General features: G+C 53.9%; 1 protein-coding gene across 1 annotated transcript; it reads right to left on the minus strand.

Moving 5' to 3' along the window:
• Positions 1 to 4,629: 4,629 nt before the first annotated feature.
• MYH7 (myosin heavy chain 7) lies at positions 4,630 to 26,725 on the minus strand. Its single transcript, XM_033107211.1, has 40 exons — positions 26,633 to 26,725; positions 25,236 to 25,289; positions 24,593 to 24,801; positions 24,160 to 24,303; positions 23,712 to 23,868; positions 23,587 to 23,614; positions 22,872 to 22,980; positions 22,703 to 22,795; positions 22,536 to 22,599; positions 21,986 to 22,084; positions 21,682 to 21,785; positions 20,893 to 21,031; positions 20,672 to 20,790; positions 20,414 to 20,563; positions 19,956 to 20,126; positions 19,042 to 19,351; positions 18,693 to 18,760; positions 18,231 to 18,318; positions 17,482 to 17,599; positions 17,213 to 17,336; positions 16,382 to 16,518; positions 15,884 to 16,139; positions 14,985 to 15,227; positions 14,665 to 14,841; positions 13,733 to 13,878; positions 12,522 to 12,612; positions 11,393 to 11,782; positions 11,042 to 11,168; positions 10,734 to 10,852; positions 9,849 to 10,045; positions 9,114 to 9,297; positions 8,758 to 8,923; positions 8,500 to 8,624; positions 7,630 to 7,938; positions 7,212 to 7,415; positions 6,980 to 7,105; positions 6,602 to 6,877; positions 5,625 to 5,720; positions 5,364 to 5,498; positions 4,630 to 4,760 (listed from the first exon to the last, which is right to left on the minus strand). The coding sequence occupies exons 3-40, from the start codon at positions 24,791 to 24,793 to the stop codon at positions 4,743 to 4,745; spliced, it is 5,808 nt and encodes a 1,935-aa protein (XP_032963102.1). The 5' UTR covers positions 24,794 to 24,801; positions 25,236 to 25,289; positions 26,633 to 26,725; the 3' UTR covers positions 4,630 to 4,742.
• Positions 26,726 to 27,308: the final 583 nt, after the last annotated feature.

The following is a 27,308-nucleotide window of genomic DNA, read 5'->3' on the forward strand; positions in this document are numbered from 1 at the left end:
TGAGAACAGAGCCAAGAAGGAAGGGCAAGGGGGAGAGACAGACAAGTAGGATGCCGAGTGTTGACAAAAACCAAGAGGCAAAATTAAACCAGACAAAGAGAGGGAAGTCATGAGAGGAGAGAGAAAGATGGAGACGATCCTCCGAGGACACAGAAAGTGGGCAATGACGGATGCAGGAAACAAATGCAGATGGGAGAAAAGAAAAACCTCCCCTCTGTCAGTGGGAACTTTCCGGGGCTGGAGAAAGGCATTTCAGGCAGTACCCTTGTGCTTCCGACAGCCCTGCAGCCCATTCCCTGTGCAGGCAGAGTCCCTCAAGGTGAGAGCTCGCCACAGAGTCCCCAGCCAAACCCCCTCTTACCTGGTTCAGAGGACAATCTGTCTGTCCTTGCAGTCTGCTCCTTTTATATCCCGCTGCCCCCACCCCCTGCCTAAATTTGGAGTCCTTCCGGAGGGACCCTCCCTCCCACCTCTCTCCCCTGCCAGCTCCTCCTCCCTTGATCCCTTGGCTCTGGAGGTGACAGGAGGACAACAGGGCCTCCAGATTTGCCCATGAAAGGTCTGTTGCCCTAGCCCCTCTGGCTCCAGGGCCTTTTTTTAGTCCTTGGGCACATTCCTCCCCTCCAAAGGACTGATGGGCAGATAGTGGGAAGACAGGGCCTTCTCACACCACCTCCCCTGCCCCGCTAGGCCCTTACCTTGGTTATTTTTAACCTGAAGGGTGAGTTGAGCACACTGGGTGAGGGTCACCTTCTCCCACAGGTCAGATGCTTGTCCTCTGCCCCCCCAACCATGGACGTCCCCACCCTTTTCTTTCCACTCCAGTCTGTCCTCACACAGTCTCAGGCTGGGAGCATCTCCCCGGAGTCTCACAGTGATAGGGCCTGGAAACTGGAGCTAGGATGACCAGGGAGGGGGTCTACTGCATGACTGCGTTTCCCTTTCTTAGGAAAATAATTTCTGTGCTACCCTCTTTCAGCACAAAGGCCATGGCTGGTTTCCTTCTGTTCCCCAAATCTCCAAAAGGTGTCCTCCTAGGGACTTGAGACTGCACTGCCTTGGGGACACATCTGGAGCCTTCCCTCTGTATCCCCTGATGCTCCTGATACAGTAGCCAGCCTCTCAAATGGGGAAGGGGTTCCTCCTGTTCCCCCAGCAGATCTGCACTCAGACCCACGGTCCAGTGCTCTCGTGTACGGGCTTGACCACCACACCTCTGTGCCCATTTTTAGCTACACACATGCAGAGTTTTTACTTACACACTTACGCTTGTGGATTTTCCTACTTGCTGTTATGCACACTGACACACACATTTGCACACCCACATTTTCATACGTAAGCTTTTACCCTCCCACTGCCACCCTCTGCTCCTGGTGGGGGGACAGCGTGGGGATGGGGAGAGGCAGGAGATATTCATTCCCAGGGCCTGAAGGAAGAGGGTTGGGAGTGGGGGGCTGCTCCCTCCCGCCTCTCTGGGCTGCCAGAGGATGCAGGTGCTGTTGAGGCTGCCTGGGTCCTGGCAGGCCTGGGGATTTACACCAGCTGGGCCCCAGGCTCAGCTGGCATTGCATGGGGTGGGGGTGGGGCTCTGCAGTCTGCTCCCCCCTGCCCAGGTAGAACTCTGGTGTCCCCACCCAAACTTCCTGGGGTTCCTGCTCACATGCCTTTCTTCATGGGTGTCCCCAAGTGCCCCAGGCCCTCAAGGGCCCCCTTCCCAACCTCCACTGATGCCACCACTCAGAGGCAGGAGGTGTCAGGTCTTCAGCAGCCGTGCCTGTTATGACTAAGTGGACATTGTGTTCAGGAAACAAAGCCAGACTCCCCTGCTCTGGCTTTCCCCCAACACCCTCACACCCAGGAACATTCCCCCAGTTCCCCCTCCTATCCTATCTACTGTCACTTCTCAATATAGCTCTAGAGTATGGAGGTGGGTAGGACAGACAGGGGTCAGCTTCTCAGAATAAGAGAGCTTTTCATTAAATATGTGGCTTCTCCCCCAAGGTCTCCAACTCCCTAGGACCTTCCGCTGCCCCATTACTGGACTCAAGAATATACATCTGTCTCCAGAGGACTCATACCCTGTATCCAGTGTCCTTGGGGGGACCTGAGTCCACCCCATCTCCTGCAGGTGCAAACGTCAAATGGTTACCCCCATGGGATACAGGCCACCTGTCCCCAGCTCTAGGTCACTTGAGGCCCCAGTGTGCAAGCTGGGGGTTAGCCCATGGTCCAGTGCGTCACTGCTTGGTTCCTATTGCTTGGGGACACGATAAGGGGCCGAGAACACCAGGTCAGGCTGGGTCAGGTCCAGGTGACAAAGACTAGGCTTTGTCCTCAGGGAACCCTGTGTTCTGCGCAGGCCAGACTCAGTGTAAGTGGAGTGGGGGGTGAGGGGGGTGGCAGGCAGCTCCCACTGTCCCCTATGGAAAGAGGAGGAGGGAAAGGGCTAACTTGGTTCCAGGGCTCTGCCCCCTTTCTGATCTGGTTTGCCCTCCTCTTCCTTTCCGAGGCCCCTCCATTCCCCTGGCGCTCACATCCAAACCTGCTCTCCATCCTCTCTCAGCTGCCTTGCAAAGCAGCTCCTCATTCTGCTGGGAGCCCTGGAGTGCAAGGGCATGGGATGGGGACTCCTGCTATAGGTGAGCCAACTTCCTTGGCACCAGGTCGCCTCTCTTTGCCTGGTTCCATGTATTTCTCTGTCTGTCTCTGTGTTTGCCTTCCCTTTCCCTCTGCCTGATTCCCTTTCTCAAAGTAGGACCTGGCCTCTGATTCTCCCTGGCGCCATGGTTCTGCCCATCTCAGGGTCTGACATGCCAACATTTCCATGAGTCTCTGCCTCTCTAAGCCTGACCTCTGCTTACCCTCTGCCTGTCTCATCTCTGCCTCCACATCTTGGTCTAGGGGCTTTGTCCACCTCTCTCTAATCTCATTGTTCTTTGCTTTCCTGTATTTTCTTGCATCTGAAGCTGACCCGGGATTCTTTCCAGGATTGCCCCCCTCAACTCTTCCAGCTCCTCTATCCAAGACTCACCTTCCCTTTCTCCTCTTCCATCCCCTCTCAGCACCCTCCTCTCTTGTGACTCCACTGCCCTTATTCTCTCGCACCCACTGGCTCCTGCCATTCTCTCACCATCCAGATCTTCTGCTCTGGGAGCTTAGATTTGCTGGTGTCCCCTGCACCTCCCTTTTCAAGTGTGTCCCTCTCTTTTCTTTACTGTTCTCCTTATTATTCTACAAGTCCTTCCTAAGAAGAGGAGTAGTCCTAGTGTGGGAGAATGGAGAAGGGTGTGAGGGGAAAGGTGGGACGGCCTGTGGATCTTTTCTCTTTGTTGGTTTCTCTGCCCCTCCGCCCCCCGCCCCATCCCCAATTTCTTGAGCTCCCTCCCTCTCTCTCCACTGCCACACTCCTCAGGTCTTTCCTTCTTCCTTCATTATTCCTTCTCTCCCTTCTCCCTTCCTCTCCTGTTTTCTAATGCTGGTATCCCTTCTTGCTGGGACAGACCCTCACTGTGGCTGCTACATTTGGAGCTCAGAGCTCAGAGTGGGGGATGGAGTGGGAACTTGGCTAGGAATGGCTGTGTGTGGTGGGGTGGGGGAGATTCAGTCCAGGGCTGAACCAGGGCTTCAGGAGCCCCACTGCCTCCCAGGCCCCTGCCCTCTATGGCACACAGTCTCAGGCCTTTGCTAAGCAGCCCAGGTCTGGCAATGACTCCAGGGGGGCTAGGCTTATTTAGCTGGAGGGGGCTTGCTCCTTCTTCCCAGCCCTCCAGTGACCCATTCCCTCCTTCTCTTCCCCAGAGTCATGCTCACATGTGACTCTCCCCAGTCCCTCCTCTGTCTGCCTCCTTTTGAGATGGCCTGCCATCAATGGGCCAAAGATCCCCCATTTTCCAGGAAGCCCAGATGAGGAGGGTCTTGGGGACAGAATTAACAGTGGGAAGAAACGAGGAAGAAGAAAGGAGTGCCCTGGATGGAGGGAACCAGGCCCTGGCAGATGAAGAGGAGATGAAGGTGGGCTGAGGGTACATGTCTCTTGGTTTGGTGGAGAGAGGGGCACTGGCCTCTGGGGGTGGTTGGAGACAGTGGTGGCTGTGTCTGGAAGGACAGGGGGCTGTAGCTGCAAATCCTTGTACCCTCTCAAAGACCTGCCTTGGACCAGGGCTTGGGGTCATTACCCCAGTGCCAAAGTGCATCACACCTCAGAGAGCACTCCTACACACTAACCCTCCGCCCCATGGTCCAGTCCCAGTGTTGTTTGGTGGTGGTGGGAGTAGAACTGATCAGAGCTGGGGTATACGTCTATAACAGAGGTGCTCTGTGCTCTAGGTAATCCTTAAAGGTTTCCCTAAATCTCCTTTAACGCTGAGCGTCTCTGGGCCAGGGAGAAGGCTGGGAGAAGAGGTATCTGCGGCTGAGGAGGAGCTGAAGGGGAGCACAGACAGTGCAGCACTGGGGATGCTCAGAGCCCCACAGACTCCCCAGGGAGGCCTCCTTGGTCTGGCCCGTGAAGCTGCCCTTCCTCCTTTGGAGTCCCACCTCCCCTCACCTCTGTGCCCTTCCCCCGTGTCCATGGCCCCGTGTTCCTGTGGCTGGCAGGCAGTGAAAAAGAGTCCAGGGCAGGCTCTCACATCGAGGAAAATTGCTTTATTCTGCTTCCTCCAAGAGGGCTGCTCGATAGGCTCCGGGACCGGGAGCTCCGTTGGCACCCTCAGGGACAGGCAGATCCAGAAGATGTGGCAACGCTACTCTTCATTCAAGCCCTTTTGAAAGGAAACAAAGTCCAACTTAGCTCCAGATAGCTGGGTGTTGCGCAGGGATGGGCACAGAAAACAGAGGGGAGATGGGGCACATGGTGGGGTGGGGGACTGCTATGTGGCCTGACAGGGGCCCCCATGGTGGTGGGAGATGTGTCCTAGGGATCAGTGTAGAGGGTAAGTTCTGGAGCGTAGGGCTCTGGGGTCAGTCAGAGGGCAGCTATCGGGTTGAGGACAAGTGGTCCTCTGGGATGTCCATTTTAGGTTTGTGTTACAAGGCTGTAGGCCAAAACTAGGTGGAGAGAACTGGAGACTAGAGATTGCGGGAAATTGGGACATACTAGGTGTATATAAAGTGGGTTCTTCTAGGGTTGCTGACCCCCCTAGGGCTGTGGTTCACAAAATCATTGAAAGTAAAAGCTGGAAGAACCTTAGAAATCACAGAGGACTGAATCAGCTCACCCTCTCGGGCCTGTGGTTCAGTTGTAGGGGATGAATGGAGAAGAGGCATCCCTCGTACAGGGTCCTCTGTCCAAAGGGCACTGATGTCGGGGGGAGCACTGCTATGGGGCAATTAAAGAGTCCTGGGAGTGGGGGTGAGGCACCCACCTTGGTGCCAATGTCGCGGCTCTTGGCCCGCAGCTTGTTGACCTGTGACTCAGCGATGTCCGCCCGCTCCTCTGCCTCATCTAGCTCATGCTGCACCTTGCGGAACTTAGACAGGTTGGTGTTGGCCTGCTCTTCCTGCAGGGGGGTCAGAGGGGTGAGAGGATGAGGTGAGAGGGAGCCCCGGGTGCTCAGCCTCCCAGGCTAGAGCACCAGCTCCCCCATGTCCCTCCTTCAGGCTCAGTGCCCAGCAGGGTCACTCACAGCTTCCTCGGCCTGGCGCTTGTAGGCCTTGACCTTCAGCTGCAGCTTGTCCACCAGGTCCTGCAGTCGCAGCAGGTTCTTCCTGTCTTCCTCTGTCTGAGGGTCAAGGGTGGTCAGGAGTGAGGACCACACAGTTGTAGGAGGTATGCCCCTCCCCTCACTTGTCTTTATTCTGAATGTAACATCCTGACTCAATTCTATTACACTTTCTGATCTTCATCAAACACTTGTGCGCTCCTTATAATTTTTTACCCCCTCCAAAAAAAGTATGAATATTTTTAATGTTTTATATCAGAAAAGGGTCTAGGGAGCTGATAGGTCTCCTGAAATTGTGCACAAAAGTCTGTGTGCACTGTCCTGGAAAGCAGGCCCTTCAAGATCCTGGAGCCCCATGAAGGACAAATCCCACGGTTTGATGGGATCTCCTGGGCTGCAAGGAAATTACATAGACTTGACTGAGGTTAAGAACAAGTGTGCATAGAGGGATGGTGACTTTATGGATTAGAACAGAAACAAAATCTAATTGACAATATGATTCTAGAAAACTCCGTAGAGCTAAAGTCTACACCTCCTGGTGTAACTGGAAAGTTATGAGATTTGTTTGAATGGCTTTGATATACTTTTGGTGTATTTTGGTGGAGATGTCACCAGGTCAAAGCTTGGCTACATAGTTGCTTTCTGATAACCTGTGCAGGTTTCTGTCTGGAGCTCTCTGTGTGTCACCAGGGGATAGGCTGAGGTTAAATGCTGAGGGGGCACTCTCAGCCAGGAGGCTCAGAGACTGACCTCTGAGCCAGGGGACACTCAGGATAGGACAGGGCTTGGCGATGTGGAAATGGACATCCAGGGGTTGCACTCCCACCCCTTATACTGGAAGAGGCTCACAGAGAACACTTCATCCCTTTTGGGTGGTTGTCAGCCTGGCTTCAGGCCTTGGTGCAGAAGGCCCAGCCCCAGAGCAGCCGCAGGGCCCACACCTGGTAGGTGAGCTCCTTGATGCGACGCTCACTCTTCCTCATGCCCTTGATTGACTCAGCATTGCGCTTCTGCTCGGCCTCCAGCTCATTCTCCAGCTCCCGCACCCGGGCCTCCAGCTTCTGCAGCTGCTTCTTGCCACCCTTGAGGGCGATCTGCTCAGCCTCATCCAGCCGGTGCTGCAGGTCCTTAATGGTCTGCTCCATGTTCTTCTTCATGCGCTCCAGGTGGGCGCTGGTGTCCTGCTCCTTCTTCAGCTCCTCCGCCATCATGGCGGCCTGCGGAGAGGAGAGAGGTGACATGTGGTCTGGCTCAGTCCTCACACACTCACTGCCTGGCAAGGAGACCCTGGAGTAGGAAGGTGGAGCAGGGGAACTCACATCTGTGATGGCCTTCTTGGCCTTCTCCTCGGCGTTCCTGCACTCCTGCACCGCCTCCTCCACTTCAGTCTGAAGCTGGGACAGGTCTGCGTCCATCTTTTTCTTCTGGTTGATGAGGCTGGTGTTCTGAGGACCAGGGTGGGCAGAGCATCCATGAGTGGCTCCCAAACCTCACCCAATGTCTCCTTCCAGCTGGCGCTTCCCCCCAGGAACACCCAGGGGAGCCGCTCACCTGGGAGTGCAGCAGCTGCACCCGCTCGCTGGTCTCGATCAGCTCCTGCTCCGCCAGCTTCCGAGACCGCTCCGTCTGCTCCACCACGGCCCGCAGCTCCTCCAGCTCGGCCTGCAGCAGGTTGTTGCGCCGCTCCACGATGGCGATGTTCTCCTTCAGGTCATCGTTGGCCCGGACCGCATCGTCCAGATGGATCTGGGTGTCCTGTGCATCAGGATGACGGGCATGAGAGATGGAAGAGGATGCTGGCGGGAAGCCCACCACAGTGGCTCAGGAGGAGCCCATGGGCTGTCGCTGCAACGGCCCCGGGGCAGGAGGGATCTGGAGCTGTGATGGGACACCATCGGCCAACTTGGCCACGTGGAAGATGTCCCCTGTCTGGGGAGCTGCCTTCCTGTACCCAAGAGTCTCCATGTACCTTGAGCAAGCTCTGGAGGCTCTTGACTTGCTTCTGGGCCTCAGCGGCCACGCGGTTGGCATGGCTGAGCTGGATCTCCATCTCATTGAGGTCACCCTCCATCTTCTTCTTCACCCTCAGGGCCTCGTTGCGGCTGCGCGTCTCGGCGTCCAGGGAGGTCTGCAGCGAGTCCACCACTCGCAGGTGGTTGCGCTTGGCCTGCTCCATCTCCTCGTCCTTCTCGGCCAGCTTCCGCTCAATCTCTGCCTTGATCTGGTTGAACTCCAGCTGGGCCCGGAGGATCTTGCCCTCCTCGTGCTCCAGGGAGGCCTAGTGGGGGCAGAGGGCAGGGAGAGAGGGTCTGAGGCAGAGAGTTGGGGCACCAGGCAGGGATAGGGGTCTGTCCATGAATTGTGGACACAAAGTGAGTTTGACAGTGGTGTAAGTGGTTCACTCAAAGAATCAGAAGAAGGAAGAATAAAAGAGAATTCAAAAGAAAAAAAAAATAGGCCTCATAGAAGGTGATTCAGGCCCTCAAAGAGGAGAGTGAGCAATGAAGACAAAGAGGAAAATGAAGAGAAAGGTGTTGCCAAGGAAACAGGCAATCAGGCACAGAATGCAAAAAACCCAAAGAGGGAGGCTGAGGCGGAAAGGGGAGGAGTGTGGAAACAGGAAATCTTGTCTAAAATGTAATAGGTAAAACATTTGTGTGCAGGGAATCGAGTGAATTGTTCATTCATTCCACAATATTTGTTGAGTGCCCACTCTGTGCCAGGCACTGTTCTAGGCTACGAGAGTGGATCAGTGAACAAATCAGACAAAAGGGAGATGAGAATAGGGACCACAGCCCAGAGCTCACCTTCCCCCTGCACCTCCCGGCAAAACACACACCTCAGCCTCCTCAAGAGCTGACTGTAGCTCCAGCTTCTCCGCCTCCAGCTGCTTGCGGATCTTCTCCAGCTCGTGTATACTCTTTCCGCTGGAACCCAACTGCTCAGTCAGGTCAGTGATCTCCTCTGTGGGAGGGGCCGGGCGACTCAGTTGGGGGATGCCATGGTCCATTAGGGGAGGGCATGCTTCTTGGAACCCCTGTGTGGCACCACAAGTGGGCACTCTCCCCATGCCTCCCGGCCTCAGGCCCCAGCGCACCCTGAAGGTTCTTGTTCTCCCGCTTGAAGGTCTCCAGGTGCTCCAGGGACTCCTCGTAGGCGTTCTTGAGCTTGAAGAGCTCGGTGCTGAGGGAGCGCGCCTCCTTCTGCGAGGACTCCAGCTCTGACTGCGACTCCTCATACTTCTGCTTCCACTCGGCCAGGATCTGTGGGAACAGGGTTAGGGCTCACTGCGCAGCCGCAGCCCCAGCCCAGCCCCGCCCCCACCTCCAGGGTTGTCCAGGCCCTTCGCCTGGGCTCAGCCTCCTCCCCGCCTCCAAGGACGATGTCCCTGGCCTCACACTGATGCCAGTCCCCCTGCTCTGCCCCCTGGCTGTGTCCCCCACCAGGGGCCACCTTGTCGAAGTTCCTCTGTTTCTTGTCCAGGGCCGCAGCGGCCGCGTTGGAGCGCTCCACGTCCACCATCAGGTCCTCAATCTCGTTCTGCAGCCGGTGCTTGGTCTTCTCTAGCGATGAGCACTTGGCATTGACGGCCTCCACGGCCTCCTCAGCCTCCTGTAGCCGCTGGGCCAGCTTCTTCCTGCCAGTGGGGAGGTGGGAGTGGGGAGGATGAAGGGTGTGGATTTGGACAAGGGGAAACAACATGAGTCTTCTGGAAAACAATCTGTAAAAACTCAGAAGCGTTGTGGGAGAAGCCTGGGCCCTAAGTGGCTGAGAACTGGCAGGCAGAGGGTCTTGATGGCAGGGTGTGAAGACCCACAGCACCCAGGAGGGCCTTCTGGGTGGCAAGCCTCTGAGCCTGGGCCAGCCTTTAGGCTGCAGACATGGAGGAAGCATGGGCTTCTACAGCCCACCTCAGTTCCTCCTGCCACAGCACCCTGCCCCAGATGGGAGCATTCTGCCCTCAGACAAACCTTTTGTTCGTCTTATATTTGGATAAGAAACATAACGCGAGCAAAAAGCTTTCCTGAGAGGAGAAGGAGGTGGGGCCAGGGCAGGGTCCTTCTGTGTGGTCACAGCGTAGCTGAGTTCTGTTTCGTGTCATGAATCTACGAGGGACCGAGGACTGGGGACCGGGCTGCGTCCTGCCTGCAAAAGGCCCTCAGCCAGAGGCGGGCACTGGGGACTCACTTGGCCTCCTCGAGCTCCTCAGTCCGCTGGATGGCGTCTGTCTCGTACTTGGTCCTCCACTGGGCCACCTCTGAGTTGGCCTTGGACAGGACCCGCTGCAGCTCGGCCTTGGCCTCTGTCTCCTCCTCATACTGCTCCCGCAGCAGGTCACAGTCATGCCTGGCCGACTGTAGTGCGTGGGCCAGGGCGTTCTTCGCCTGGGGACGTGGGCACCAGGAGGTGAGCTCAGCTTTCTCCATAACGCCATCCCAGCCTTTCCTGTCTTTTCACCCTATTTTCAACAGCACCCCCCACCCCCACCCCAAGACTCACCTATCTCTAAATCCCCAGTAGACCTGGAATGGTCTGCTGAGTACCAGTAAGAAAGAATGCCCAAACAGCACGGCACTATTTATGAAACACTTTATGCCCATCGCTCCTGTGCTCCCCACTGCAGCAGGTATTACCATCTCACCCCCATTTTGAGGGGAGGAGACAGAGGCTCACAGAGGTTAGGTGATTTCCCCAACATCACCAAGCTGTCAGAGGCAGATTAGGATTTGAGCCCTGACCTTTTTTAAAAGTCATATTCTTTTCTTTTTCATGAGCCCCTCAAAATGCTAAAAAGAGGCTCCAGTGAGTTTCTTTCTCTAATTTCAGATTGCTAACCCAGGGCCCACAGGCACCCTTAGCTCGTGCCATCCCCCACCCCCTCCAGGGATGGCAACAGAAAGGGCTCAGCCTGGGGGATAGACTTAGGAGACATGTGGAGGGGTCTAGGCTATAGTTCCTTTTGGAATTCTGGGAGAATAACGTATGGACAGTAAGCCTCAAGGAAATGATGTGGATGAAAGGCCAGCTGCTGTGTTCCTGGGGTGGGCTAAGGGACCTCAGTCTAGGCCTCACCTTAACCTCCTCCTCCAGCTGCCTCTTGAGGTCCTCCAGCTGCTGGGTGTAGGTGAGCTTGCCTCGGGTCAGCTGGGAGATCAGGGCCTCCTTCTCATCCAGCTGTCGGGACAGCTCACCTGAACAGGAGCAAGACACACTCAACTCTTCAAGGCCAGACACTCCTCTCCTCTCTCCCCACAACCCCTCTCCTAACCCTTGGGCCCCATTGTCTGGAGGTGTGTGTGTGTGTGTGTGTGTGTGTGTGTGTGCGTCTACCCAAGGCTGGGTTGGTTCAGAAAGTCAGGGGAGGCTGGGCTGGGGCTCACCATTCTCAGTTTGAAGCTTGGCCCGCTGGCTGGTGAGGTCATTGACAGAACGCTGGGTCTCCTCAGCTTTGCAGCGATGCTCATTCATCTGGTCTTCCAGCGTCCGGCACATCTTTTCCAGGTTAGCCTGAGAGAGGAAGGAGAGTCATACAATGGTTGTAGGGGTCACTGAAAGGGATATAAGGGGTGCTATTAAAGGAGAAGGAAGAGGGAAGGCATGGAAGGAAGGAGAGGATCAGAGAACTGGGTAGAAGAAAGAAAGTGGGAAACTGAACCAGCAAAGAAGAGAGGAGACATGGGCAGATGTTGGAGGTGGGTGGAGGGAATGGGAGGAGGGGAGAGGCTGAGTACCTTGGCCTTGATGATCTGCTCCATGTTGGAGGTGACATCATCCAGCTCCAGCTTGAACTCGCTCTTCTCCTTCTCCAGCTTCTGCTTCACACGCTGCAGGTTGTCGATCTGCTCGCCCAGCTCAGCCACACTGTCAGCATGCTTCTTGCGCAGGGCCGCTGCCGTGGCCTCATGCTGCAGTGTGGCCTCCTCCAGGTCCCGCCTCATCTTCTGGAACTCGGCCTCACGCTTCTTGTTCATCTCAATCTGCACAGACGTGGCCCCGCCAGCCTCTTCCAGCCGCTCACTGATCTCCTCCAGCTCCCGGGACAGGTCTGAGCGCAGCTTCTCCACCTTGGCGCGGGCGGTGCGCTCGGCCTCCAGCTCCTCCTCTAGCTCCTCAATGCGAGCCTGAACCGGGACACAAAGGGCTCAGACCCACCGCCTGGTACCCTCCATGGGAGACCCTTCCTCAGCCTCTAGAAGACTCCTGGCTTGACTGGAACAGCAAGTCAGTTTAGTTCTACCATTGGAGGTATGGAAATAAAAGGATTTGTGGGTGATGGTTTAGACAGCCAAGTTAGCCTTTCTTTAGGCCAAAACATTATACATTGTCTTTACTGGAAGGAAAGAGGTTGAAGGTTGCTCTTGAAGAGGGACAAAGTGTTCTAGGGATATTTTAAGCAGTTTAGTGGCAAAAAAATAATAAAAGTCAGAATGACAGAGCCATGTTTGTCTGACCAGACAACTAAAGACCTAACAGCGTCTGCTCTAGAAATAAGAACCAAAGTCACAGATCATCAGGGCCCAAGGGACCTTAAAAGTTACCGGGTAACAGGGGAGACCCAGAGATCTGGAGTGAGCTCCCCTATGATCACTGGCTAAACCAGAGCTGAGACAGAAAGCCAAGATTTCTGTGCCGCTCCCAGACCTGTGAGCTTTACAAGGTCTCTTCCTATGCCATCCTTGGATCACTCAGCCCCTCCTGAAGGTTCTCCACAGGGGAACCAGGATAGCTCGGTGTCTCCCTTCATGCACACATAGCGAGCACCTATAATGCTGGGAGAGGACAGCCTGGAGGAGGGAGCTGGAGAAGCTGAGAACCACCCCCAGAGACTCCAGCACCCACTTTGGGCATCCCAGATCTCACCTGAAGCTCTTTTAGCTTCTTCTGCAGCTGGATTCCCAGGGCCTGCTCATCCTCAATCCTTGCATTCAGGGCATTCACCTCAAAGTCCTTCCTGTGGGGAAGGAGGGAGGGTGAGGCAAGGGACGCTGTTTCGGTTCCAGGAGTGCCCACCAGTTGTTGGAAATGATAATTAAACAAATGGAAAGCAGGATTTCATCAGAAAAAAAAAGCTTCCAGGGCCAATGGTGGGGGGAGGTGCAGAGAGTGGTCCACCTGCTGAAAGACTGAAGTCCAACAGGAAGTGTAATGGGAAAAACACTGTAGGTGGAGTGATAAGACCTGGGCTCTAAGGGACTCTACTTCTTTGGTCTGTAAAATGAACGGGTTCAATTAGATTGTTTCAAAGGTCCCTTTAAGCTCCAACGATCTTTAATTCTGTCATTGTTACTTTGAATTTGGTTCAGCTTTCTGAGCCTTTGTTTCCTCTTCGGTAAATTGAGGCTAAAAATACCCTCTTTAAAAGATGGTTTGAGGATCAAAGGGATCATATATTTATTCATTCCTTCAATAAACATTGTGCCTGGGGAAGTGTGAAGACTCCTGGGCAGAGAGCCTGATGGAGATGTGACTCATGGTGATCCTCAGAGCCTTTCAAAGTCCTGACCCTAAAGTACCATAATATCTTCGATTATCCAAATATGTTCTGCAGGAAACTGTTTACCAAGCTGGAAAATGGAGCTATATATTTTGGAAGCACTTGCAATAAGAATTAGAACCACAAGTTTATAAGAACAAAGAAATGGCCCAGACCCTGCATTGCTTAAGTGTGACAGCTGATCCATTTCTCTGTGGCCTTGTGCGCTCTGTAAAGGACCTAAAAGAACTTTCTTGAAAGGTTTTGTGTGGAGCCTTCCTCCATGTTAGGCAACTGGTCTCTAAAGGGACTTGTGTATAAAGGGGGCGAGCTGTTATTTTCCATCCCTTTTGAGTGCCCAACAGGAAGAAAGGACTTGAGGGATCCAAGTTAGACTCTTTGCTGGGCCCTGATGTACATGTCTGGGGGAGGAAAGTCCTTTGCCTGGAGGCTTTGTCCACAGTTTTGCACCCACTTTTTGAGGCTGCATGAGGCTGTTGCCTGAGGATGGATGTCTTGGGTCATCTTGGACTGACATTGGCAGAATAGGCTGCTGGGCTAGGGACGAGGAAAGGTGACAGTGAGGGGAATACGCTACTTTTTCAGTCGCTCATCCAGCTGCTGCTTGTCGTTCTCCAGGTCCATGATGCTCTCCTGAGTCAATTTTAGATCGCCCTCCAGCTTCCGCTTTGCTCGCTCCAGGTCCATACGCACCTTCTTTTCTTGCTCCAGGGACCCTTCCAGCTGATGGAGAGAAGGACCAGCATGACCCGTGAGGCCAAGCATGCTGACTTGGTGATTTGGAAGCTCAGTCACTCCAGGGGGACCCCAAGAGATGTCCAGGACTTGGGAAAGCTTCCCCAGAGGGGGCCAAATGTTACCAGGAGGCTGTGAGTGTGCCTAGCATGTAGGGATGCTCAGTAGCTGATAAATGATTGAATGAATGACTATGGGATGAAACCCCAAAACTGCATTCATTCATTCTGCATCCTTTAAGTACCTACTGGGTTTCAGGCTAAGCACTGCAGACACAAAATTGAATAAATCCAGTTTCCACCTAAAGGAAGCTCAGTCTTATGGCCGAGACAGGTACTTCAATAAAGATAACTCAGAGTGATAAGTGACTCGATAGAGGGGCACAAAGAACTATCTGTGGGAACAGTGATCACTGAGGACCAGTTCCTGCCTAAAATATTAAAAGTCTAAAGATCCTCTTTGAGGAGCCTCACAAAATTCCAAGAAATATATGTTCTTATGAGATAACCCTCTAAATCCTGTGATTAAAGATAGAGATGTATAAGCTAGAACCTAAATTGAAATAAGGAAGCCCATCTCCACTGTGGAACATATCAGTGAGATGAGATACATATTTGATCAAGCTTTCCTCTTTCCATCCCCAAACTCCCTTGCAGAAAAGTTTCAGGGAAGGGAGCACTTTCTAACACCACCCTCCAAACATACATGCACGCACGCACGCACACAAAGCACAGGTGGACATGGTGTATCCAGGCCCTGTGACAATCTACTCACATCGTCCACCTGCTGCTCCAGCTTGACCTTAGACTTGGTCAGTGTGTTGACCTTGTCCTCCTCGGCCTGAAGGTCATCCAGGGCCTGCTGGTGGGCCTCTTGCAGAGCTTTCTTCTCCTTGGTCAGCTTGACGATGATTTCATCCAGCCCAGCCATCTCCTCTGTCAGGTTCTTCACCTGCCGACCAAGAACCCCAACCACCATCAACGTCAAAGGTAACCAGCCTGGAGACATCTATAGAGACCTCCATTACCAAGGACCAGGACCACACTCGGAATCCCGAGGAGACCTGGGCTGGAGCCAGAGGGAGCTGCCCTCACCTTGTTCTCTGTTGCGTGCTTCTCTTTCTCCACCTTGGCCAACGTCAGCTCCAGGTCATCAATGTCCCTTTTGAGCTCAGAGCACTCGTCTTCCAGCTTGCGCTTCTTGGCGGTGAGCTCAGCGTTCATCTCCTCCTCATCCTCCAGCCTCTCGTTCATCTCCTTCACCTTGGCCTCCAGCTGGATCTTGTTCTTGATCAGCTGGTCGCAGCGCTCCTCCGCATCAGCTAAGTTGTCTTGTTCCTGAGGGTGAGGCACAGAGGACAGGCTGTCCAGTGGGTGGAGTCCTCGCGTGGCAGGTGGAGGGAGGGAGAGGCTCAGCCCTCACTATAGGAGGGGAGCTCCAGGATATCTACTGCTGAGAAGAACCTCAGAAGGATGGGGGAGGGAATAATTTTAGGGCAATGTGAGGGGGGCGTTGGAGGGCCAGCAACAAGGGAAGGAAACCAGAAGTCTCTATCTGGCTCTCTTGCTCTGGTCTCCTCCACTCTGCTCCTGGCCCTCCAATGCCCCCCTCACATTGAAAAGAGAGAACTACATTTGCCGAATGCCAGAACTTTACATATTTATAATCTAGTGAGATGGGCAGCTTTATTCCCTATCTAGAGATGAGGACATTGAGATTCAAAGACAATGCATGGTTTGCCCAAGGTCATGAAATTATTGAGCTGTGGATCCAGAATGAATCCAGGTGGAAAGCCTGTGTTTTAAAAGTTAGTTCTTTTCCCCCTTCCCTTTCCTTCTCTTGAAGGATCTCTTTGGAGGTCTTTGAAGTGTTAACCCCAGAATCCTCTGCCTGTGAGGGGAAAGATCATGAGCCCCTGGGTGGAGAGGTGCAAGGTGTGTGGGAGATGTAGGCAGAACAGGGTGGAAGAGCCACCAAAGGCCCAGAGCCTCACCGCCTGCACTTGGAGCTGTAGGTCGTTCTTCTCCTGCAGCAGGGACACCATCTTCTCCTCCAGCTCCTTGCGGCGAGCCTCGGACTTCTCTAGTGCCTCTTTGAGGCGCCCAAATTCCTCCTTCATGTTGGCCATCTCCTTCTCTGTCTCTGCACTCTTTAGCAGTGGCTTGATCTTGAAGTAGAGCTTCATCCAGGGCCAGTTCTTGACTCCCATGAAGGCTCGAATGTTCCACTGGATTATCAGCAGGGAGTCTCTGCAGGGGCCAGTGACCGGGGTGGTGAAAGCGCTCTCCTCCCTCCTTCCTGCCCTGAGGCCGACTAGTAGGTAACGGCCCTTTCCTTCATCCGTTCTGCTCTCTGAGTCTGAGGCCCACCCTGTGTCTGTATGAACCCCTCCTGCCAGTCCTGTTGTTTGAAGAACCAGTGATCTTTTTGTGGACACTGCCCTTGAACCAGCCTGAACCTCATGACTAGGAACCTTCCTGAGATCTCTCACCTGCGTTCCAGCAGCTTCTTGAACTCCATTCTGGAGAGCACACCCCTGGACTGGGCCTGGATACGGGTGATGATGCGGCTCAGCTTCTCGTCTCGCATCTCTTCCAGCAGCCCCAGCAGTCCCGCCTTGAAGAACACCTGGGGGCAAGGGGAAGAGCCAAGGGGGCCACAGCTCAGAGAAGGGTATCCAGGGTGCAGGAAGAGGGTGGGAGACTCTGGCTGAGCTCCCAGGGGACCCAACACCTGCTCATCCTAGACCTGGGAGCGAAATGTGAAAGACAAGACAGAAAGAAGGCCTGGCTTCCAGCACTTGGGTTGATACAGGAAGCCAGGAATCAAGGGTCTGCCTTCCAAACTCCCAGCTGCTCCACTCAACATGGCTGCTGTGGGGACAGAGTCCCAGAGAGCAGTTTCCAGGCTCTCGGCCTCACGTGGAACGGTGCTGGCTCGGGTAGTAGACGGCCATCAGCTGTAACTGGTTGGCCATCAGCTGTTACCAGTTAGCCATTAGCCACTGCTATAACTGCCATGGCTGAGCTAGCAAGCGTGGATTGCAGTCAGCACAGCGGATTGCAGGTAGCAAGTGGGGTTGGTTGGCAGAGAAGCGGACGGCAGGTTGCGGATCATGTGGCTCCTGCTTCCTGTGTCTCCAGCCCAGCCTCCAGCGAGAATATAGTGGTATGACTCCCCCATCTATGGCTCCCTGGGTGTTCCTGTTTGGCCTCACCATATCTTGCATTCTTGTGCGGGAAGCGGGACCAGAGACCCCGCATGACGCTCTGCATGACAGCCACACAGCCTGTAATTCCACCCGATGGGACTCTAGACTCACCTTGGTGTGGCCGAACTTGTACTGGTTTTGATCAATGTCCAGGGAGCCCAGCAGCTTCTCTGCCCCTTTCCTGCTGTCAATGAACTGTCCTTCGGGGATGGCTGCTGGGTTCAGGATGCGATACCTGGGAGGGAGTTGCCCGGAGTCACCCACGTTCTTCGCCCATCTGCTCTGCCCTCAGAACTCGGGGACCCCTGCAGACTTCCCTCCCTACCAAGGCCACTGGGGTTCTCCCCTGTTCCCTGAGCCCTGGGGGGCCTTGTACCCACCTCTGCCGGAAGTCCCCATAGAGGATGCGGTTTGGGAAGCCCTTCCTGCAGATGCGGATGCCCTCCAGCACGCCGTTGCAGCGCAGCTGGTGCATGACCAGGGGGTTGTCCATCACCCCTGTGGCGGAGGGAGGGGAGAGGAGCATGTGGACAGAGGCCTGGACTGAGAGCCAAAAAGTCCAGGGTTCTGATCCTGGCTCTGCCACTTATTAGCTGGTAACGTTAGCAAGTCAGTTAATAATGATCCTCAATTTTTTTTCTAGCTCACTTTTAAGAGTAACCAAAAGGATTTCACATTTCTTATTTTATATGGTTTATGCCTATTATCATCGGTGGTAGCTATGGCAGATACATCCCATTTCCTAGAGAATAAACTAAGCCCAGATTGGTAAGGGACCTGGCCAAGGTCACTAAGCTGATCAGAACAGAGCCAGGCCTTGAACCCAGGCCCCTGACCCTCTATCTCCTTATCAGTCAAAAAGGGATAAACAACCCTTACATGTCTCATTGGGGGTCGTAAAGCATTTGTGAGATAATGTCCTTCTAAGTGCCTTACATATTACCCTGAGTTACACATTCCAAATGTAAGGTACTGGGGTGGGGGTGGTCTGTGGGTCCTCATGGGGTTGGAAGGAGAAGAATGTGATTTGGAAAGCACTGCGATGAGAGGTTAGGAGATGACTTAGAAGGTCCTGTCCCCAGGGTCGTGTATCTCCAGCTGTGGTCTGAGCCTGAGTTCAGGGGCTCACCAGGAGACTTGGTCTCATTGGGGATGATGCAACGCACGAAGTGGGGATGTGTGCAGCGCAAGTTGGTCATCAGCTTGTTCAGATTTTCCTGTGGGTCAAGAAACAAAAGGGAAAAGTAAAGAAAATGAAAGAGAAGTAACAAAAGAGAGAAGAAAGGAGGAAGGGAAAGAGAGATAGAATGCATGGAGCTAAAGAGAATGAAGGAATGCTAGGGGAAGACATGGAGGAAGAGATAGAGGATGGAAGGCAGGAGGGAAAGAAAAGAAAGGTGAGATGGGAACTGAATAAAGAAAGAGGCCAGCAGATGAAGGAGAAGAGAATGGAGATGAAGAAATGAGAAGACAAAGAGTGGAAAGGATCATGAATGAAATGAGGTGTGGGGATGGCGGGTAGTGGGAGGAGTCAGGATGAATAAGGCAGGGAAGGAGCCATGTTGGGCTGGGACTGGTGTCACACACTCACCCTGTGGAGAGCTGACACGGTCTGAAAGGATGAGCCTTTCTTGCCCTTGCTTTTGCCCTTCTCAACAGCTGTGGGAAAGAGTCAAAAAAAGGAGCACAAGTGGGCGTGTGGGGAGGCTAGAGTAGGGGTAAAGAGTCGCAGCCTCTCTTCATATCCTTGTTGGCATTTGGCCTCCAGGTAAGGGTCTTCGTTGTGGTTGCCTCAGTTTCTCCACCCAATTCTATCTCACCGAGCCTGTAACCCTTGGGCACAGCCTGACATGGAAATGGTGGGGTGTAGCAATTGACCTGCTTCAGATCCAGGGCAGAAACCCTGCTCCTTAATCCCCTGGGTCCCAGTCTCCACTTACGTGCATCAGCCCCAGCATAGTTGGCAAACAGGTTGCTGAGCAGCTTGAGAGAAGACTTCTGGTACAAGCCCACCACCGTCTCATTCAGCGGGTCTTTGTTCTTCTGCAGCCATCCCAGGATGTTGTAGTCCACGGTGCCGGCATAGTGGATCAGGGCGAAGTGGGCTTCCTGTTTCCCCTTGACATTGCGTGGCTTCTGGAAGTTGTTGGACTTGCCCAGGTGGTTGTCGTACAGTTTGGCCTTGAAGGTCATGTCAGTGGCCTTGGGGAACATGCACTCCTCCTCCAGGATGGACATGATGCCCATGGGCTGAGGGGACAGGGGAGAGCATCACTGAGCACACCTCATGCAAATGGAGACAGATCCTTCTCTAGGGTCATTATTTGCTTTTGGAGATGCTCCTTTGGATATTAAGGTAACAGGCTCCGTTCTGATTACAGTTATCTCTTGAGTGACACCTGTTAAAGCCTTCCCCAGGTGGAAGACTTTGTTTGATGTCAGAGGGACTTTTTTGAAAGTCTGGGAATGTGGATGCTATAGGTGCTTTACACACCACTCTATCACCCAGGTCCCTGAGATGTTGGGGTTGAAAAATAGGTGCTCTCTTACAATCCCCTACCCTGCCCTCAAAAGCTAAAGCAGGGGTGATAAACACACTGGTGTGGGAGGCCATCCTGGATGTGCGCTCCCTTGCGTGTCCACTTTCAAGCCCCTGGGAACTTGAGTCTCCCAGGTGCCACCATGTCCTGAGTGGCTAAGACAACACAGGGCTCTGGAAACTAGGCTTCAGATCCTTCTGTTATCCAGATATTTTCCCCAGAAGGGATGGGGCTGCCATTTTGTCTGGGGAGTTTATGTGGGTATAAGTAGAATACTTATGAAAGTAGAAAGCTCAGGTGGAGCCAAGCAGCACCTTCTCGATGAGGTCGATGCAGGCCTGCAGGTCCATGCCGAAGTCAATGAACTCCCACTCGATGCCCTCCTTCTTGTACTCCTCCTGCTCCAGCACGAACATGTGGTGGTTGAAGAACTGCTGCAGCTTCTCGTTGGTGAAGTTGATGCAGAGCTGCTCGAAGCTGTTGAACTGCAGGGGAGTGAGGGCAGGAGCCGGTCAGCTAGGCCGGCGGCCGAGTGGCCGGTGGGGTCAGCCCAGGGCTGTGTCCAGCCCAGCGAGGGGTGTGGCTGGTCCCCTCCCCGGTCAGGGCAGGAAGGGAGCGCTGCCCCTGAAGTCAGGATGATGACTGCCTCTGTCACTGCTGAACCCCACTGATTCCCCACGCCTAGCCTATGGCTGGCACTCAACAAAGGGTTGTTGCATGTGCCAACGAGTGAGTTATTTTTCTCCCCACTCCCAGGGCTCTCCCCACTCACATCGAAGATCTCGAAGCCGGCGATGTCCAGGACTCCGATGAAGTACTGGCGTGGCTGCTTGGTCTCCAGGGTGGCGTTGATCCGCGTCACCATCCAGTTGAACATCTTCTCGTACACTGATTTGGCCAGTGCCCCGATGGCATATGAAACCTGGAAGGAGAGACCCAAGTAAGCAGAGTGTTTGGGTAGGGGGAATTCTAGAGCTCCCACTGCACCATGCCATTCCCCGCCACCATTTGTCTTTCAAAGATGACCCACCTGCTGGACATTCTGCCCCTTGGTGACGTACTCATTGCCCACTTTCACCCGAGGGTGGCACAGCCCCTTCAGTAGGTCAGCTGAGTTCAGCCCCATGAGGTAGGCAGACTTGTCAGCCTCTGGAAGGAAAGGGCAGGTAACAAAGTTGTTAAAGAGATGACTCCTCTGCAGATGCGGCCCTCAGTGACACTACATGTGTCCCCAGCATCCCAGACTCCCACCTTCAGTGCCATCTGGCTCAGCCTGCTCCTCTCGCTGCTTCTGTTTGAACTTCATATTTCCAAAGTGCATGATGGCGCCCGTCAGCTTGTAAATGGAGTTCTTCTCCTCTGGAGTGAAGCCCAGAACGTCAAAGGCATTCTGTAGACAGGCCCCGTATTGGTGGACCATAGGAAAGGAAGCAAGGCAGGTAAATGAGCTTCCTCTTCTGTGGTAGAGAGAGCTCATCTCCTGAATCCCTGTGGGTTCTGAGACTCCCATATCCAGAGGGGACTCCAAAACAAAGGTATGAGTGAAGAGTGGAGTGCAGGCTGCCTCAGCCCCAGTGTCAGTGGTCACAGCTATTCTCTGGAGGTCCTCTTGGTTACCCACTCGTGTTTCCTACTATTGCCCCTTTTCTAAGCCCTACACTTGCCTTGCTGCCTAGACCTTCCATACCTGTCCATATCTGTTCTTTACCTAGCATACCCAGGCCAGGGTGTCTACATGGACAGATATGAAAGGTCATCCCCTCCCTTCTCCCTTGGTGACGCCTTATTTCTTGCCTTGTCTACTTCTCTATCCCATGGCTCCCAGCCCTCTCTGGTTTGACCAAATATTGGCCAGCCTTGTCTCATGACACCCATACCTCAGTACAGCCTGGTCAGAGGGACATGCTGCCCTAAGGGAGGGGCCATACGACTGTGAACAACAGACAGCCAATGTCAGCTCCACTCCTGGGCCGTGGAATGGCCCCATTTGCCCCTTACTGCCACTCCCGTCACCTCTCGATTAAGTCCTTAGACACTTACATCAGTGGCTAGGAGCTCCTCAGAGTCATCAATCGAGGCCACAGTGGTCTCTCCTTGCGAGATGAATGCGTAATCATAGGGATTGTTGGTGATCAGCAGCATGTCTGGCGGGGAGAAGATGTGGCATAAACCCTGGTTGTCACTGGGGCTGCCTGCCACAGCACATGACACAGGGCAGGGCTCACATTCCCCAGACCTGAATCCGGCAGTGCCATAAACCCAGAGCATGCCAACAGTCAGCCACGAGCAGACGGGACCAGGTTGTCATGGAGATAGTTGGTCTCAGTTGGTAGCTCTGACTCACCCAGCAGTTCAGGCTTTTTGTTAGACAGGATTTGGTAAAAAATGTGATAATCTCTCTCTGATTTCAGCTGGAAAATAACTCTGGATTTTTCCAGAAGGTCTGTGAACAGTAAGGGAGAAGAAAGAGAGAAAGAAAAGGTTGGGAGTTAGGTACAAGGAAATGGAGGAAAATGAATCATAAATGTAGCTAGCAAGCAGAAGGCAGAGGGAGAGGAAGAAGAAGAGAGAAAGTGAGAGACTCACACATAGACACACAGAGATGGAGATGGAGACCGAGACCGAGGAGGAGAGAAATAGTCTCAGAGAAAGACACACAGACCTGCAGAGACAGAGATGGAGAAAGACCATAGGAAGTCTGAGAGAGAGATGGTTATACAGACCTAGAGACACAGAGATACAGAGAGAGAGAGAGACAAAAAGAGAGGGAGAGAGACTGAGAGCCAGAGACCTAGAGAGAAAAGAGACAGAGAGAGAGGAGAGAGAGGTTGGGATCGAGATGGTTAGAATGAGGGTGAGTTCAGACTGAGCCCTAGCAGATTCATGGCACTCACAGGTCTCTATGTCTGCAGATGCCAACTTTCCGGTTGCCCCAAAATGGATTCGAATGAATTTTCCCTGGAGAGATGGAGCAATGTAGTGATGAGCTGAAGGAAGGCTCATATTTGATACCATTCCTTGACCAGCCCAAATCCCAAGTCCAAGGTCAGGGACCACTCACGAAGCGGGAGGAGTTGTCATTCCGTAAGGTCTTGGCGTTGCCGAAGGCCTCCAGGGCGGGGTTGGCCTGGATGATCTGGTCCTCCAGGGTGCCCTGTGAAGGTCAGGAAGATGCCATGTTAGAGGGCTCGCTTTTTGCCGTTTGGTCCCTTGAGGGACAGTAGGCCTACCTTGCCTGGGTTCTGGTCCTTCTTGCTGCGATCCCCAATGGCGGCGATAACAGCAAAGTACTGAATGACCCTCTTGGTGTTGACTGTCTTCCCAGCCCCGGATTCTCCGCTGTCAGGACATTCAGGGGCTCATTAAGCAGTGCACAAACACTGCTTGAAGCCAACAAGCCTCAAGTCAGGAGAGAGTGCCTGGTCCTATGGACAGTGGGAGCCCTGACGCAGGCAGCTGGCAGGTACAATGCATCCCAAACACACAGCTGTACTCTGACATACACAGGGTCAGGGGTAGCAGCCAGGAAGGATGCCACAAGAAGGTGATGGATTTGGGCAGATGGAACCTGCTCTTAGCTGGTCAAAGGCAATCAGAAGACGTGGGCCTGGACTGCTTTGAATAAGAATGGGTGGGGCTGGAAGACTGGGGAAGGTTTCTGAAGGGAAAGATGAAAGAACGTGAAAAGGTGAAGAAGACACGCTGATACGAGGCTTAAGGATAAATGATGAGTTGGGGGAAAGTGAGTGAAGGAGATGGGAAAGGAAAAATAAGAGAGGGAAGGGAGAGAGCAAAGAGAAGGTAAGGGGAAAGGCCAGAGAAGAAAGAGGAGCTGGCGTGGAGCTGGAGAGGGTAAGGAGTGGGGTGTGCATAGAGACTGGGGGCCCTGATGGGGGCTGGGATCAGGGAGATTCTGCAAGGAAATAGGGTAGGAGCCATACTCACGTGATCAGGATGGACTGGTTTTCTCTGTCTGTGGAGAGAAAATGGGGAGGAATAGTCAGGAGCCACACAGGATGCTCTTGTTTGGTGCCCCGCACCCCTCATCCGCTGCCTTGCTCTCGGCTCACCTGTCAGCATGTACTGATAGGCGTTGTCAGAGATGGAGAAGATGTGGGGTGGCGCCTCACTCCTCTTCTTGCCCCGGTAGGCGGCCACGACCTCAGCGTTGTACACCGGCAGCCACTTGTAGGGGTTGATGGTGACACAGAAGAGGCCTGAGTAGGTCTAGGTATAGAAAAGGAGCAGTGAGTTGCCAGGGATAAAGAGGGGGGACGGCAGTTTTCAGAGTTAGAAAAGATCCCGGGAGAGGAAGAAGAGAACGGAAAACCTATGAGTGCGCAAAATCTGAATGATGCCTGCCCTCGGTTATTAAAACTGAATCAAATGATGTAGGGACTAGGGCAGAGTACAGTACTGCCTGGGCACAAAGAACAGCATCTCTTGTCTCCAGGTGGTGGCTATGCAGGGATCAGGAAGCGACCAGATTCAGAGGCATTTCCCAGGTGACGCACTCACGTAGATCATCCAGGCCGCATAGCGCTCCTTGAGGTTGTAGAGCACCGCGGGCTCGTTCAGGAAGGTCAGCATGGCCATGTCCTCGATCTTGTCGAACTTGGGTGGGTTCTGCTGCAACACCTGGTCCTCCTTCACGGTCACCGTCTGCAACAGCCCACATGCAGGCCCTCCTGTCAACCCTCCCTCAGCAGGGATAGGAGTTGGGCAAGGTACAGGATAATGGTGTTCAAGAGAGAAGGAGCCAGGATCACGGAGAAGATAGACTGGATATTGGGAGCAGGAAGGGCTCTTTGGAGGGCGTGGATCCCTACCCAAAGGAAGGGAAAATTGGACTGTCCTCAGATCTGTGTGAGTGAATCTTGGTGGCATCCCATTCTGCACCCAAGGGTTGAGGGGTGTCAGGACGGCCTCTTATGGCAGCCCTGCTACTCACCTTGCCATTCTGGGTCTCAGCAGTGACTTTGCCACCCTCTCGAGACACAATCTTAGCCTTGATGAACTCTTCTTTGTCATCAGGCACGAAGACATCCTTTTTGAGGTCAAAAGGCCTGGTCTGGGCTTCCAGCCGCTCCTTCTCGGACTTGCGCAGGAAGGGGGCGGCGGCCCCATATGCTGCCATCTCTGCATCCCCCATGACTGCACCTGCAGTGTACAGAAGAAGGAGTTGGCTGCCCTCCCATTTACCTTCCTTCCCCTCTGCTCTCCTCCCTGGGCTCTCCTCTTCAGTGGGACCCCAGAGCCTAGGCCTATGCTCAGGAGTCAGGAGGGATCACCTGCAAGTCCCTTGTTCCTTGAGCTTGTCCCTGAACCTGAGATGCCTAGCAAAATCCATTGGGCAGAGGGAAGGCGAACTTTTGTTCAGCCTGGGGCTATGCTAAAAAAGGGAAGAGCGCCCTAAGCTTCTGTGGAAGCAGGGAGCTGACTGTATCCATCTCCAACCCTGTCCCACCCTGGCCCCCTCACTAGTCACAGATAAGGACTCCTGGTTGCCAAGGCATTCTCCCCCAAGGCAAGGCAGAAACCCGAGTTCCGCATCTTCCCAAATTCCCTCACATCCCATCTTCGGCTTTCCTTACCTTGGCTTCTCAAATATGTCTATGAGAGGAAAGTGTCTCAAGCCTGCAGGAGATCTGGAGAGAGGGAAGGCTATGTCAGGGCCACCTCCCTGCTGCTCCCTGGCTCTGCCCTTCAGCACCCACCCAACCCTCCCCCAGGCCTGAAAACAGGTGGGAGGTGGTAGTCAGCTTCTCTGGTCCTGTCCTCTCTCTTGCTTTCTAAGCTATTCCCTTTTCCCCCCTGAGCACTAGTCCTAACAGTTTTCTGAGCCCTAATCCCCTTTCCTCCTAGGAGATGGTCCCACCCTTGTCTAAATCCTATCTCATGAAATTTGCCTTCTTTGAGGTCACATTTGTTCAGAGCTTTACAGCCTTCAAAGCACTTTTATGCACATTCTCTTACTCAACCCTCACCCCATTGTACAGATGAGGAAATCAAGGTTAAGGGGCTTGCTTGTCCAAAACACAAAGCAGTAAGCAGTGGAGCCAGCACTTGAACCCAAGTCTCATGACTCTAAAGCCGGTTCTCGTCTATCCTGTCCCCATCTGATTGTCAGTCTTGGTGGACATTCTCAGATAGGACACCCTGTGGGCATTCTTTCATGAACCCACACATCACACAGCTGAACACATTCCACATGTCCTCGGCTGTACACTGCTCATGCCTCACACAGACCTGCTTCCTTCCTAAAACTTGGCACACACACACCGCCCCCAGTGTGCCATTACACCTCAGCAACAGACACACATGTGGAACCTGTGTACAGCAGAAATAGGCTCACGTCACTGTACACTCTCGAGTATACAGAGACCTGGCACAGCCACACCGCGTGCCCATGAGCTCCTTTTGCAGGCTGTACACACACTGCAGCAGTCTCGACTTCTGGATGCGCACACGAATGCCTCCATGTGCGTGGACATGGGTAGTGGCACATTGCAGACCTCACAGAACTATCTTTTAAGCACACACGCTTTCTAATTCTTCTCTGCCATCTTCATCCCCTCCTCCTCCCCCAAATGGACCTGCTTGTCCTTAGGCATGATTATAAACACACCTTTCTCACTTGATATTTCCATATGCTAGTCAGTGAGGTACACACCCTTTCTCACCATACATTCAGACCATGCCTACTTGTGTACACCACACACACACACACACACACACACACACACACACACACACCCTCTAATGCATTCTGATCCCATATACTCAGATACAGATATCCCCCTGCGACACATGCCCCCCCACTTCTCCTGGGGCACATACATGCATGTTTAGACCTGTACATGTGTGCTCAGTGCCCAGACCCACTACTCTGCATGAAGCCCTGCAGGCAGCTTGCTGTTCCTAGAGGAGCCCCTTCCTAAACCTGGGGCCCCCTTATCCTAGGAGAAGGCCTCCAGCTCCGCACTCCTACCTGAGAGCAGCCAGGACAGATAGAGTGCTGGAGAGAGTTGTGGAGCCTGACCAGGTCAGGGGCTGTATATATGGGGCAGCAGGGCACCCCCACCCCCACTTGCACCCAGTCCCCAGCCGGATTTAGAAAGGGCTGTTGTCACTAGAAGCATTTCCCCCAGTCTCCCCCCCTTTCCTAAACAGTGCTCCCCTCCCCCCTCTAGCTAGGAAACAATTGGAAGTGGTCGTCATTGTTATGGCATGGAGTGTGCAGGGTCTGAGTTCCAGGGGGTGGAGATGGCTCAAAGTGCAGCCAAAATATCTCCCAGGCCAGGCCTCACATTCCACAGCTAGCAGAGGAGGGAACTGACCACAACTGACCAGACCACCGTCACCTCAGGCAGGCAGGGCCCTGGCCCTCCCCCAGGGCTCTCCGGGCCCCTGACACTGCTGCCCCTCAGCCCCTTGCCCCCAGCACTGGTCTGGCCCCACTTGCACAGTGTCCTCCCTGCTCCCTGGCTTGGGTCCTGCAGCCAACTGTGAGATGGGAGGGGGCTGAGTGTCAGCAGCAGAGGGGTAGGGCAGAGTTGGGGGCCTGGCAACAAGGTATGGGCTAGACTGGGGCAGCTGGAAGGAGGTTTCGCACCCACGCGACAAGAATAACAACCAGGGAGCTTGGAGATGGGGTCTCTGACTCA

This window comes from Rhinolophus ferrumequinum, chromosome 6 (genome assembly GCF_004115265.2).
Source record: "Rhinolophus ferrumequinum isolate MPI-CBG mRhiFer1 chromosome 6, mRhiFer1_v1.p, whole genome shotgun sequence".
In the NCBI taxonomy this organism is placed as follows: domain Eukaryota; kingdom Metazoa; phylum Chordata; class Mammalia; order Chiroptera; family Rhinolophidae; genus Rhinolophus; species Rhinolophus ferrumequinum.